Source organism: Puma concolor, chromosome C1 (genome assembly GCF_028749965.1).
Source record: "Puma concolor isolate L17-30 chromosome C1, mPumCon1.1.hap2, whole genome shotgun sequence".
NCBI classification, from domain to species: domain Eukaryota; kingdom Metazoa; phylum Chordata; class Mammalia; order Carnivora; family Felidae; genus Puma; species Puma concolor.
Window position 1 is genome coordinate 188,941,520 of NC_141674.1, and position 14,901 is coordinate 188,956,420.

Genomic DNA, 14,901 nt, shown 5'->3' on the forward strand with positions numbered 1-14,901 from the left:
AGTAGCACACCCAAATGAGGAATAAGTTGTCTCCAAAATCCAAAAAAGCCACCAGTGTTGTGCCTCTGTTTTAGTTATAGGAAGGGCCAGTTACAACAACTTATCTTTCACCTTTGCAAGATTATCTCGACAAGTCCCATACCACTGGCTCCTCAAAATTTCAATGAGGTAGAAGACCCCTGAATTTTTGTCAGAATTCTTCCTACAACCTCTGACATGCAAATGTCTTACCTAAGTAAGTTAGATTAGTTGCTACTTTCTGTTCACTAGATCCAATCAGCTTAAAGGGCATCATTGTAATGAACCTGTATAATGTTTTATATAAGGGAAAGGCAATCAAAATTCCTGTGAACATATTTAATGACATAGGGCTGGAGAAGTTGATATACCTGAGGTAAGACAGTGAAAGTATATTGCTGACCTTGCCAGCTGAAAGAAAGCAAACTGCTTTTTATGGTCTTTATACTAGGAAAATAGCATTTGCCAGATCACTAGTTGCATACTAGGTACCAAGGGATGTGTTAACCTGTCCAAGAAATGAAACCACACCTGGTACAGCAGCTGCAATCGGAATCACTACCTGGTTAAGCTTGCAACAATCTACTGTCACTCTCCAAGATCTATTCTATGCACAGGCCAAAATAAGTGAGCTAAATGGGGATGAGATGGGAATCACCACTTTTATATCTTTGAGTCCTTGATAATGGCACTAATCTCTGAATCCCTACATGAATGTGGTATTGCTTTTGGCTTAGTGTTTTCCTAGGTAGAGGTAGCTCTCTAGTGGCTTCCATTTAGCTTTTCCCATCCTAAAATCCCTAGGTCCATAGGTCAGGCAATCAATGTAGCGATTCACCTACAGCTAAGTGTGTTGGTGCCAATTAGGCAATCTGGAATTAGGGAAATAACCACAGGATGGGTTTAAAACTCCATTTATCACCTGACTTCCCTAAGTCCCTACTCTGGTGGACAACAGTGATGTTTTGAGTCTTCAGGAATTAGTGTCATTTCAGAGCCAGTAGTGTCCAGTAGTCTTTGAAAAGTCTAGTAGTAGTCTCTGAAAGGTCTGATTATTTCCTTTTCCCTAATGTACAATTAACCCTGGTAAAAGGCTCTCCTTCCCTTTTGGGAAAGCTGGGAGAAAGATTAACATTACAAATTTTTATCAGCATACTAGCATCTCTCCTTAAGGGGAGAAAGCGTCCCCTTCATTTGAAGGTTTCTGGGTCTGCAAACTGGCTCAAATCTGGAAAACGATTGAGGAGCTATGACTCTTTTTATCACTCAGGTCAGAGTTTTGTTCACTTAATCTAGAACTTTTCTGTTATACAGATTAAGAAAGAATTTAGTAGGCTTCCTATATATGTTATTTCTAGGAACACCATGATTAATTAGCCAATGCCAAAGGTCCATGTGAGTCAAACTATTCTGATCGCTGCTTTGACTCTACTGTCTATTACAGTAACGTGTCTTGTCATTGGTGGTTGAGTGCCATCACTTGGCCCCTGCTATCCTGGAATCCAGTTATTCCCACTGCATTCAGGTTTTCCCAGTTCAGTGACTGCAGCTCCCACTGTGAGGTCTGGCCCACAAAGAAAAGCAATCACAGAGTTCTTCAAGGGTGGAGGTCCCCTCACAAATTTACTTCTCACTGTCATGTGAAAGGTATATCTTCTGGACCCTCCCTGGGTGAATGAGTAGGTCTTAAAGACAAACCCATGCCAATATCACCATCTTTCTATGCCCTTGAATACCTTCCTCTAATTAAACCAAGTCAGGTCTGGCATTTCTAATTCACTCAAGTGGGCTTCATTTGGTTCATGTTTCTGCAACCAAACAACCAAATGGAGCCTTTTCTAACACCCTAATCTGCAACATTAAATGCAGAATCTCTGCTTATCATAAATCAATAAATTTGCTATGACCCAATTTTGTTCCTTCCACCACTATCCCACACCCATAGTTCCTTATGTTTACCTCTAGGAGGATTCTTATCTCATTTGTATTATAATAATTTCTTTTTACAAGTTAACTTTGCACTAAACCATGAGCTACTAGAGGGCAGGGACCAGGCCTCGTTTATTTTAGTATTTGCAATGCCTGGGGGATATAGCAGACATTTAATGAATGTTTATCGAATCAATGAGTGGAAAAGGAAATAATGATCAATAAACATAAAACATTCAAATTTTACCATTTCAACAAATGACCAATATCAAGTGGACAAAATTTATTTTTAATGATAATACCCAGTGCTGGTGAGACTACAGAACAATAAGCACTTCAGAACATAAGTTCTCATCCTATACCTAATTCCCTCATTCCTATTTTCTCCATTTCTTTTTCTTCGATAGCACTATGGATTAAATTTCTATCTCAGGTGCTCATTTTTCTTTTATCTATTTTTACTGTTTCAATTTTAAGATTGGTTGACATTTTTTAAGTTAATTTTGGTTTCCTAATAACATTTTTTGAGCATGGACTTTTTGCTGAAGATTTGTAGGTAACAACTGCAATATGTCAAAGTGGGGGTAACACTACTATACTGTAGAGCATAAAACTGAGAACTATTAAACACTTTGATCTTACAAGTCCCTCACCTCCTTCTACAAAAGGGTATCTCACTGACTAACTTTCCTTATCAAGCTAACCCTACCTTCCCTCCTCCCCCCATCAGCCATGAAGCACCCTCTCCTCCTTATCTTATTTCTCCAGGCATATACCCAGAAACCCAAATTTTCTCCCATCTTATTAAGCAAAACAATTCACTATTCTCTTTACCTTGGAGTCTAGCCCATTCTGGCTAGGTCTTAAGACACCAAAATGATCCATCAAATGGATGAAATGCTTTAAATGCCACATAATCTTATTATGTACATAAGTGTTCAAACACTTACGTCACAGGGTCTGTTCTTTCTGGAGGTGGTGCAATATTCATAAACATGGATGGCTCAACAATTTTCTGAAGAGGTTTTAACTGAAGAAAATCGTAAGTGTGTTTTAACACTGCTTAGTTACAATTACAGTTCACTCTAATACTACTATTCTCTAGGACTATAAGCCTTAAATACATTAAAAAAGAAATAGAATTAAAAGAGGAAAAAAGAACTAATATTTATGGAGCACTAAATATCTGTCAAGAACATTATATCTTTAATATTATTTTATCCTCTCAATAATCCTATGATGTAGATAACTGTGCCTATTTTACAAAAAAATGCTGAAGATGAACTACTTTGTTCAAGGGTTACCCAAGAGACATCATAGCCAGGTTTTGAATGCAGCTTTATCTGCCCCCAGTGTAGTGCTCTTTTTACATTATCAAGACAGGGTAGTAGGGAACTATATTACTGAAAAGTTCACCAACATAGCACCAAAATCAAAAACTTTTATATTTCCCACTCTTTTTCACCTAATACCTCTGTTCCATGTTTTTGGTAGAGCCCACTTATATAAAACAATACTTGCCTAGTCTTATCTGAAAAGAGGGTATCCCCTACGAATGTGATTGCCACATGTTTTACTTATATCCAGACACAAAATCTACCTCTGAAGTTGGTGCTTATAAACTGTTACAAAAGGGACTAAACAGAAGTCCCTATAAGGGCCAATTCACAAGAAAATAAATAAGCAGAAGGAAAAGAAAGAAAAATCAAAGGAAAGAAGGAAAAAAGATGAAAAAAAGATTGTGTCTAGTGCTTTCTTCTGTATATCACTTCTGATTCAAAATGCATTAAAAACTATTATGATATACCATAGGCAAAATTTTAGAATAACATTTTACCAGGGATAATACAGCAATAGACTTATTTAATAAGAATAATGTACCTACTCTCAATTCCTAATTAAAAAAAAAAAACCCAAGACTATAAAAAAAATTGCAAAAAACAGAAATGAAAGATTATATGCAAAGTATACAGGTCATATCCCCTATATAACAGCACCACTGATGGCACTGGATTTATAAACGCCCCAAAGTTGTGATAATACCAAGGTATATCAAGAGCTATTTCAAAACAAATGTAGCCTAAGGACATAATAAAAGAACAGGGCACAGGTTAATGTACAAAAGTTTCCACTGGAACATGGATATATGTAATGAATTTAAAGGGGTCAGGCCAAAGCTAGGAAGATTAACTTCTTTGAAAATACTACTTTCTTGATAAATGAAGGAAGGCTCAAATAACACCAGATATTGAAATAACTGTGGGGGGAGGGGGAGGAACATATGTGACCAGAGTAAAAAATGTTATGTGAATATAATTAATGACTCCATTTTTAATAAGTATTTTTAGATACAAAAATCTACACTTCTTACATACTTAAAATAATTGTTTTTAACCCAATGACAACACAGACACAAGAGCAAAGTTTTATGATAAAGGCGTTTTGAATAAAGATTATTTTTAAATGTACATGGAAATAAAAAATGGTAGTTTCCTTTATCCTTAGGTCGGAGAAAAACAGCATTCTTTTAAAAATATTTATTTCATTTTTTAAAAAGAATATGTATTTTAAAGGATTTATCAAACTGAATAGAGGCTCAGAAGAGATTTGACTAAAGAGCTATAGAATAATTTTTAAAAGAGAGGAACTAACCTGATGTGAAAATCCATAACCAAAGTTTCCATAGGAGAACATAAATTCCACCTCCACCCTGCAGATAAACTAAACATGTGGCAAATATTTTATTGATCAGAAAGATATTTTAATGAAAAAGTGATAGCCAACTAATATTTTTACATCACAAATTTATGTTTAAAAAACCAAAGCATTAATACATCCTGATTAAAAAACAAAAAAATTCACCCAAGGAACCCCGATAGAACAATCTATGGAGTTCCTGAAATGTTAAAAACTTTATGTTAAGGAATATTATATGAGTGTTAAAGAGAAAATTTCAATTTATAATTAATAGGATTACCTTGATACATATATGAACATACATGCATATGGTTTTAAAGTATTTACTCACACTTCTCCTATCTCCACTTCCATTTTCAGATAAAAATTTTATTCAGACAAGTGATTTCATCTCTCTGAACCCCAGCTTGCTCAAATGTGAAATGAAGGAGGGTATCAGAGGTTATGACCTCAAATGTCCATCATTCTCTTCTTTATGTTCCTTGTCCCTGTTTTAGCTATTGGCAAGTCTCTTTGAATAGAAGATCAATTAATCAAAATAATAATTTTAAGCACTTAAGAAGAAATTCAAGTGAGAACTGTAAACAACTCTTCAGAAACTCCTCAAGGAGAAAAATATTTCCTCAATTAAAGCTGAATAGTCAAAGAAGCAGCTACGATATTTTACTCTCTTATCCAATGATTTCAGTTTTCTTGTTCACCATTTAGCAGTAAGGTAGCAGCATTTAAAACAAACAAACAAACAAAAAGGTGGAGATGAAGATTTTGTGAGCAAATATTGTTCTTTCTATTTAATAAATTTCTATGAATTCAAATAGTGACTGGTAGAGTAACAAAGAGAATGGAAACACTATCAGAGGTTAAAACTATATCAGAGCAAAGCTATAAAAAATGTTAAGTATGTGCACAAAGATTTGGAAGTTTCAGTAAAGTTCTTACTATGTTTTTATTCAACATTTGAAATTCTTCAATAAAGCACCCTTTCTGGAAAAAAGTAATAAATGATAAAATTCTCAAATACAGAGTCACTCATATCATCATCCATATGTAATCTAAACTAACTCATAAATTTTGGAAAATCAGATCGTGATTTTTAATGCACATGTTAATTTAATAGCTAAATACAATTATAATGAATATTTGGAAGAAAATAAAAATTCTAGGTTGTACCAAAAGTAAATGTTAATATTTACATTATGTTTTAGACAAAAATGTTTCTGCTAGTCATAGTTCCCCTTTCTCCAAATCTTAAAGGACCACGCCTGCACTCCTTTGTGGGGTTTAACAAAAATCTGCATGATAAGCTGACTCATGATAGGACTGCTTCTCTCATCGTCAGGACTGTTGGCATTTTTTTAACCAGGTAAACCTTGGGTATCCTTGTTCACCACCTCTCATCATCTCTGCCGTGCTATCAGTCCTCCCATTTAATCCAGCATCCCAGGGTTAACAAACAACCTCCCATTTTTTTTTTTTTTAATTTTTTTTTTCAACGTTTATTTATTTTTTTGGGACAGAGAGAGACAGAGCATGAACGGGGGAGGGGCAGAGAGAGAGGGAGACACAGAATCGGAAACAGGCTCCAGGCTCTGAGCCATCAGCCCAGAGCCTGACGCGGGGCTCGAACTCACAGACCGCGAGATCGTGACCTGGCTGAAGTCGGACGCTTAGCCGACTGCGCCACCCAGGCGCCCCACAACCTCCCATCTTTCACTGCTCCACTAAACATTTCCTCTTTATTTTACCTAAGACTTGGCTTACCACTAAGGATGCTGTTTCCCTCATAGACTCAAGTGAAGGCCCACATACCTCAAGACCAGGAGGTGGAGCAGCATCCTCCACATTCCCCTTCTAGTGCTCCTAGATCATATTATTACACATAGATATAAGCAGTTTTCCATTTTTAAGCTTCATGCTATCTGGCATGTGTTTCAGACATTCTGGTCATAATTCTCATTTAGTGAAAACTTTAGCACCTGGTTCATACATCCTCACCACCTGTAAAACCCAGCAATCTGCAGAACCTATTTAACTCCTGCCCTCTCAGTTCCTGGTGAAGCATTATAATGAAGGAAATAACATCTGGTGGTACATGGCCGACTTCACATAGAATTAGTATATCATATATGTTCTTCATATAGTCACAAGATTTCTCAGAAAATTCACAAATAACTGAAATAGATGTCCTTAATGATCCTGTCAATCTGCTCTTTATAGCTTTTTACTCTTTTTTTTTTTTTTTTTAAAGTTTTTTTTTTTTTTTTTTTTCAACGTTTATTTATTTTTGGGACAGAGAGAGACAGAGCATGAACGGGCGAGGGGCAGAGAGAGAGGGAGACACAGAATCGGAAACAGGCTCCAGGCTCTGAGCCATCAGCCCAGAGCCCGACGCGGGGCTCGAACTCACGGACCGTGAGATCGTGACCTGGTTGAAGTCGGACGCTTAACCGACTGCGCCACCCAGGCGCCCCTATAGCTTTTTACTCTTGATAGCATCCCTTTTCCCAAAGTGGGGACTGGGGAAATACTGTATTGTTTCAAGACTGCTTTTTTCTTCCCTTTTATAAACTGTGCCTCTGCTTTTGATGAAAGAACTTGACCTACAGAGTGATTCATCTCCCTCATATATAAAGTAAACTTTTAGTCATATTTTCAACTATGGTAATATCTTTGAGTTTTTCCTCTAGGTCTCACTGAGATCTGCCAATTAAGCCTTCACTGGAGCCAATTAATATATTCATCTTAAATGTGCTTCTCAAATCCACTGAGTTTTAGGCTTGCTTTCACTCAGCTCCTCTGGTGAGTTTCAATGTGTGGCAATGAGCTATTTGGCAACCTGTCCTGAAATTGGTTTTGCTCTGCCCAAAGCAAGTTACTGGGCTTAGGCCCAGTCTGGGAAAGTGCAGGGTGGGGGGGGGTGGAGGTGGGGGCAATGTTAAACTACTCAAGGGTATAGAGAGATAGATAGTCAAAGGTATGATGCTTTACAAGGCATTAGTCTAACAATATTTCACACCTTCAAATTCTCTCTTGACTTTCTCAAAGAATTACAGTACTACCCATCTTTCTGTTTATCACCTAGTCCTAGGCTTATCTGATAAGGATCACATAGCTAAACCAATAGTCAAAAGTAGTACCAGAGTTCATCTGAAAATTATTACTCGCATTCCTTTTATAATCAATACAGGAATATTATAAATTCCAATATGTTTATATGCCTTAACTGGACCCTAGGCCCTAACAATTAGCTGATGTTTCTGTTTTCTCCCAGAGCCTCAAAGGAATGCAAGATGTATCAGGGATGAGAAGAAACAAGGGATTCATGATACAAGCTACAGATCAATCATTTTTTTACAAAGCTATGTAGAACCTATTATGTGACTTTTAAAATTCAACTCAAGGTCTTTGTTCTCCGCAATAAGGCCAATTATATTCAGAAAGTAATTGATAATAACTGGTAATCATAACAATACATTTGCGGCCTCTTCATGTATACCTGTGGAATAACTGTTTTGCACTAAAATGGCCCTTCCATGCTTCTAAACATGATCTGTAGTTTGGGTCTGGTCATCAGGTCTTCCCAATTCATCCAAGTTCTAAATTTGACCAGTCTGCATGACAAATTCTACCCTAGCTAGCAGTTCTAGAACTAAAACAAATGGTTTATAATTTACCCCTGCATGTGACTCAAATGATACAGCTCAAGCTTTAGAGATCAGACAAACCAGCATAAATTTGTTGATTAGAGTAATTCTAGATTATAATATTCTCCTTGACCTTTTATTCTCCAGTGTGGTAGAGTCTATCTACACAGTAGCCTACACATGCTGTTATACGCAGGTAAACACTTCAGGAAAAGTAGAATCATTAATAAATTAAGAGGCCTTCATGAAAAGATGTTCAATATTATTGGTTATTAGGGAACTACAAATTAATACCAAAATGAGATACTACTACACACCTATCAGAATGGCTAAACTGTAAAATGGCATCAATACAAATGCTGATGAGGATGCTGAGAAACTGCATATTCATTTCTGATGAAGATGTACAAAGGCCTAGCCACTCCAGAAAACAGTTTGACAGTTTCTTTAATGACTCTACATGCAACTATCTTACAAACCAGAAATTTATCTGATTAATGAACACTTGCACTTGCGCAAAAACCTATACATGAATGTTTATAACAACTTTAATCAGAACAGCCCAGAACTGGAAACCCAGATGTCCTCCAATGGGAAAACTGTTAAAAAAAAAAATGTGGTACACTCACACCCTGTAGTGTTACTCAATAGCAGAAAAGGAATGAACTAGTGAAACACAGAACAACCTGGATGACTTCCCAGAAAATTACACTGAGTGAAAAAACCCACCATGAAAGGTTACATACTGTGTGATTCCATTTATGTAATATCCTTGAAATGAGAGCATTAAATAAGGGAGGAAAACATTAGTGGTTGGTTGCCAAGGGTTAAGGAGGGGGTAGGGCAGGAGGGAAGTAGATGTAGCTATAAAAGGGCAACATGAGGGATCCTGGTAGAGGTGGAAACATTCTGTATCATGGTTGAGATACTGTGCCATAGTTTTGAAAGATGTTACCATCAGAGGAAACTGAGTAAAGGATACAAAGGATCTCTATTATTTCTTTCAACTGCATCTGAATCTACAATTATCTCAAAAGAACAGTTTTGTTTTGTTTTGTTTTGTTTTTAAAGGCTACGTGTCTATTTAAGGTGGGCCAAATTCATCCATGGGACTTACTCTCCCATTAGACCTACTTTCAATAGGGCTGGATACAAAGTGGATTCAAAAAGTTTATTATTACATTTGTGATTGTTGCATAGTTCTTATTTTCCTCTATTGTCTGATATGCAGATGTTTAAGTATTATTATACAGTCATCATCCCAAGACAACATCCAGCTAATAAAACTGTATCAAAACAAAAACTAAAAACAAAAACCCCCAAAGTACTTATGGTCAGCTTTGTACTTCTGGGATCTTAGTTTTGACCAAAAGTGAGTAACTGAGAAATTCTAATAAGGAAAATGACACAATTCTTAATTAAGGTAGAAGTTCCTATAGAAGGATACTGACAGATATTATACAGAAACAGAATATCTTGAACACACCACAGCTAAAATCATACAGCTCTTTGGGGAAATCCAAAAATAACCAAAATTGCTTTCCTTGATGACTGTGTCCATTAAATAATAATGTCTCTTTACCATATGATGTAGCAATGCATCAAAGAGACTCATAGAGAGCATTTCATCATAATGTAGAGACTTTTTCAGATATGCATTGGAAGATACATTCAAGAAAATTCATCGCAGCAGAGAGAATAGTAAAAACTGAAAACAATTCAAATGCCCATCAACAAATCTATAGACAAATAAAATGAGAAATGCTCCACATGGAACAGTATATAGCAGAGAGATAATGAGCGCCAGCAAATGAGATTACCTGTATTGATCTTAGAAGCATAATATTTTAGAAACAAATTATATTAGTTTGCAACTATATATAAGTAGTAAAACTATGGAAAAAAACAAAGGAATAAATACAGTTTAAGATAATTATTATATTTCGGGGGCGGGGGAAGGGCAGGAGATTGAACCAGGTGACAGCATAGGAACTTCAACTGGATTACATTTACTTTGTACCACTTTGGGAAAAATACACAAATCCCATAATTTTATAGGTCCTTTAAAGCTCGCCCCTTACCTACCCTTTATGCTATAGTTGTCATATGCATTACATTTACAAACATTATAAACTACACAAGGTAAGGTTATAGAACCTATAAAACTGCAAGATTTGTGTATCTTCCCCAAAGTGGTATGAAGGTTATATTTTTAAGTAGTAATATATCTTAAAGAAATTAGGAGGAGGGGGCGCCTGGGTGGCTCGGTCGGTTAAGCATACGACTTCGGCTCAGGTCATGATCTCACGGTCCGTGAGTTCGAGCCCCGCGTCGGGCTCTGTGCTGACCGCTCAAAGCCTAGAGCCTATTTCCGATTCTGTGTCTCCCTCTCTCTCTGCCCCTCCCCTGTTCATGCTCTGTCTCTCTCTGTCCCAAAAATAAATAAAAACGTTGAAAAAAAATTTTTTTTTAAATTTAAAAAAAAAGAAATTAAGAGGAAAAAGTATAGTCTTTCCTTTGGCATCTCTATTCTGCTAAATCCATCAAATGAATTTCTGATTTTAGATATTGTATTTTTCAGTCCTATAATTTGCATTTGGTGCTTTTTATATTTTCTATTTTTCTGTTTATGTTTATTAAAAAGATGTGGAATGAAATTCTGAGAAATGAAATGCTATATTACAATTGTGGAATGGTGAGTCATATTTTTCATCTAAAAATTTTTATCATCATAAAAATACTGAGTTTACACATACAACTGTAGTCCAAATGCCCTACTCCCTTCAACAAAATGTGACTAATAATATACATTTTTCTGATGCATAACTTGCTATATAGTAGAGGAAATTTTAGTCATTTCCAAGATCCTTCCCCCCTAATTTTCTGAGAATCTTCAACTGCTTACTCTTATTCATTAGTCAGTATGCTCTCCTCCTTTGTCTGATGCCTGTTAATATTCTGAAAAAGCTGATTTCCCCCAAATTCTCATTATGAAACTTTTGAAACATATAGATCATCTGAAAGACTACAGCAATAAGTTATCGACACACCCTACACCTAGATTAAACAAGTTCAAACATTTAACAACTGTTAAAAACTGTTTCAACATTTTGCCACGCTTGCTTTATCTGCATGTATGCACATTCGTAAGTTGCAGCCATCATGTCACTTTATACCAAAATGTTAAATCTTCACCTTGTGTACCATAAAAATAAGGACATTCTTCTATGTAACCACAATATCAGTACTACATTTCAGAATATTAACAGTTATTTTAGGGTTTTATCTAATACGTGATATAAATTCAAAATTTTCCTAATTGTCTCAAGAAGGTCTTTTTATAACTTATCTTTTTCAAACCTGTATTCAATCAAAGCTGTATGTCTTCTAATCTAGAACAGTTACCTCCATCTTTATTTTTTTTTAATAACCTTAACTTTTTAAGGAATCTAAGCTGGTATGTCCACATTATGTATTTATCTTATATCAACATGGTATTAATTTTTTCCCTATCTCCTAATTCCTATAAACTAAAAGTTAGATCTAGACCCTGCTTTGTTAAATTTGGGTTAAACATTTTTGATGAGAACCATTCATAGGTAATGCTGTATACTTCATATTGTACCACCATAGGAAGCATATGATGTTAAATTGTCCACAATTACTTATACTAAGTTCAAGCTCTCGGTTAAAGCAGTAACCACAACATTGCTCTATTGTAGAGGCATCTTTTGCCCTTTGCAACAATTAATCTGTAGGCTGTTAATGGTGGCATCATGGAAATATTTTATTCCCCAATAACCCCTTACCTAATGTTTTTAGTAGCAATGGTAAGTCTTGATTGAACTAATCATCATTCATTATAAAGAACTGCAAGGGGTGCCTGGGTGGCTCAGTTAGTTGAGCGTCGGACTTTGGCTCAGCTCGTGATCTTGCAGTTCATGAGTTTGGGCCCTACGTTGGGCTCTGTGCTGACAGCCCAGATCCTGGAGCCTGCTTCAGATTCCTTGTCTCCCTCTCTCTCTGACCCTCCCTCTTTCTCTCTCAAAAATAAACATTAAAAAAAAAGAACTGCAGAAATGGTCAATCTGTAATTCTATCATTCTTCCTACACTTATTAATTGGCATTCTTCTGTTTGAAAGTTTTAAAATTCCATTTTTCTTCCCCTATTCTTTTTTTTAAGATCACCAAGATTTATGGATTTTTTCCTCATTCAGAATTTGTAATGGTCTTTTGGATGTTCAAGTTATCCTGAAATTGGCCAACAGAAGTCCCTGGAATCTGGCTCCTATGTCTTTTGATCTAACTCCATTAGTCTTTGAAGGCTTCCTTGCTTTGTGTCCTAAGGAATATTTCTGAAAATCCTTAAGTTTGTTTATATTTGTTCACTAATCAGTTAGTTCTCTTCCTTCGAGTTCAGAGCAGTATGGCTGCTGGAAAGTGAGAGGGTACTCCTACAAAGGAGAAAGCAAGAGAGAAGAAACCAGAAATTCTGTGTATAAATCCTGTCCCAAACTCTGGCGGACCCCTAAACAACATATGCACAGGGCAGACAGCAAGCAGCCCAGCTAAGGATAAAGAACTGAAATTTGCACTGTCAACTAAGAGAGTTTGTGGTTTGAGTCCTGCTTAAAAACATTCCAGAAAAAAAAATAAAACATGCTCATTAGTCTTTTAGGTATCACTGCCCTTCTACATAATAAATTTTTAAAAATATTATGCTGTTACAAACTCTTTTGTTTTTTTAAATATAGCCCAAGGGAGATATTGTTTCCTAAGCACATGAGTTTGAAGGTAGATAATAAACCACAAGGAGTTCATCAGATACAGATAAATAATAACAAACACCAACTGGACAATGTGATACCAAGGTGAAAAAATAACTTTGATACATACCTGAATTACTTCATAAAGATGTACCTGAACACTCCCTAACAAGAAAGGATATTTTTCTGTATTGTCATATTTCATCAGTTCCAAGTAAATATTATTCCGCTCATCATCCTGACGCCTGGGAATCTTGATACAAAACACATATAAAAAGAATTATTAAATTTTCAGTTTGAATTTCAGGTATAATTTCTGAATAAATACATCCATAAATTATACTTTTGTGTACTTTTGTGTACAACCTAGTGATGTTTACATATATTGTTAGCTTTATAACTTTTCAATCTCACAGTCACATATACCTTAATGTCAACAAAAACCAAGATCTTTTTTATATGTAACATCAATTACAGTGTTTTGAAATATGCACTGCCTACATTCTCTTTTTTTTTTTTTAATTTTTTTTTTCAACATTTATTTATTTTGGGGACAGAGAGAGACAGAGCATGAACGGGGGAGGGGCAGAGAGAGAGGGAGACACAGAATCGGAAACAGGCTCCAGGCTCCGAGCCATCAGCCCAGAGCCTGACGCGGGGCTCGAACTCACGGACCGCGAGATCGTGACCTGGCTGAAGTCGGACGCTTAACCGACTGCGCCACCCAGGCGCCCCTACATTCTCTTTTTAACTCTACACAAAAGTTTAGCCTCAACACTCTATTGAAACAATCTTATAAAAGGTAATCCAATATCCAATCCAGCAAATCTAGGTAATCCAAAAACCCAATATCGAAAGATATCCAACATCCTTTTCAGTCTTTGTTCCTTAACTTATTGATAAAACGTATACCATCATCTCAACTTGGAATTCTCTCCCAACCTTGAGCTCTGTAACACAATACCACTATTATGTGACCTTTAAGATTCACACACTCTTTTGCTAATTAGAAAAAAAAAAATCTCATTATTCTCCAGTCTAGGGACTTTTAAAAAATATTTGTTTAAAAATATAATTGGCATACAATATTCCATTACTTTTAGGTGTACAGCATAATGATATTTGTATATATTGTGAAATGATTATCACAGTAAATTTAGTTAATGCTCATAAGCACAAAGTTACAATTTTTTTCCTTGTAATGAGAGAATTTTTAAGATCAACTCTCTTAGCACTGTCAAACACACAATACAGTATTACTAATATAGTCACCATGCTATTACTTACTTATAACTGGAAGTTTGTATATTTTGACCACCTTCACCCTTTTGCCTACTCCCCAAACCTCACGTCTGGCAACCACCAATCTGTTCTCTGTGACTATAAGTTGTTTTTTTGGAGCTATTAGATTCCACACATAAGTGAAATCATACAATACTTGTCTTTCTCTCTCATTTCACTTAGCATAATGCCCTCTAGGTCCATCCATATTGTTACAACTGGCAGGATCTTCTTTTATGGATGGATAATATTCCTCTGTGTGTGTGTGTGTGTGTGTGTGTGTGTGTATCAAATTTTTTAAGCCATTCACCCATGGACAATTAGATTGTTTCCATGTCTTGATTACTATAAATAATGCTGCAATGAACATGGAGGTGCAGATGTCTTTTTGAGATAGTGATTTTGTTTTCTTTGGATATATACCCAGAAGTGGCATTGCTTGATCATATCGTAATTCTATTTTTAATTTTTGAGGAACCTCCATATTGTTTTCCATAGTGGCTACACCAATTTACATTCCTGCCAACAGTGCACAGGGATTCCCTCTTCTCCACATTCTTTGTGC

The 14,901-nt window shown here is 35.9% G+C and overlaps 1 protein-coding gene across 7 annotated transcripts in view; it reads right to left on the bottom strand.

Moving 5' to 3' along the window:
• Positions 1 to 14,901, bottom strand: part of CATSPERT (catsper channel auxiliary subunit tau) — a 182,634-nt gene that overhangs the window by 106,569 nt on the left and 61,164 nt on the right. For 6 of the 7 annotated variants that reach the window (XM_086719275.1, XM_086719277.1, XM_086719273.1 and 3 more), the window contains 4 exons: positions 13,186 to 13,308; positions 5,584 to 5,628; positions 4,600 to 4,668; positions 2,898 to 2,977 (listed from right to left, as the gene is read on the bottom strand). In XM_086719275.1, the coding sequence (XP_086575401.1) occupies positions 2,898 to 2,977; positions 4,600 to 4,668; positions 5,584 to 5,628; positions 13,186 to 13,308 (317 nt within the window). The remainder of the gene's footprint in view (positions 1 to 2,897; positions 2,978 to 4,599; positions 4,669 to 5,583; positions 5,629 to 13,185; positions 13,309 to 14,901) is intronic. The other variant, XM_086719274.1, reaches the window with a different exon arrangement.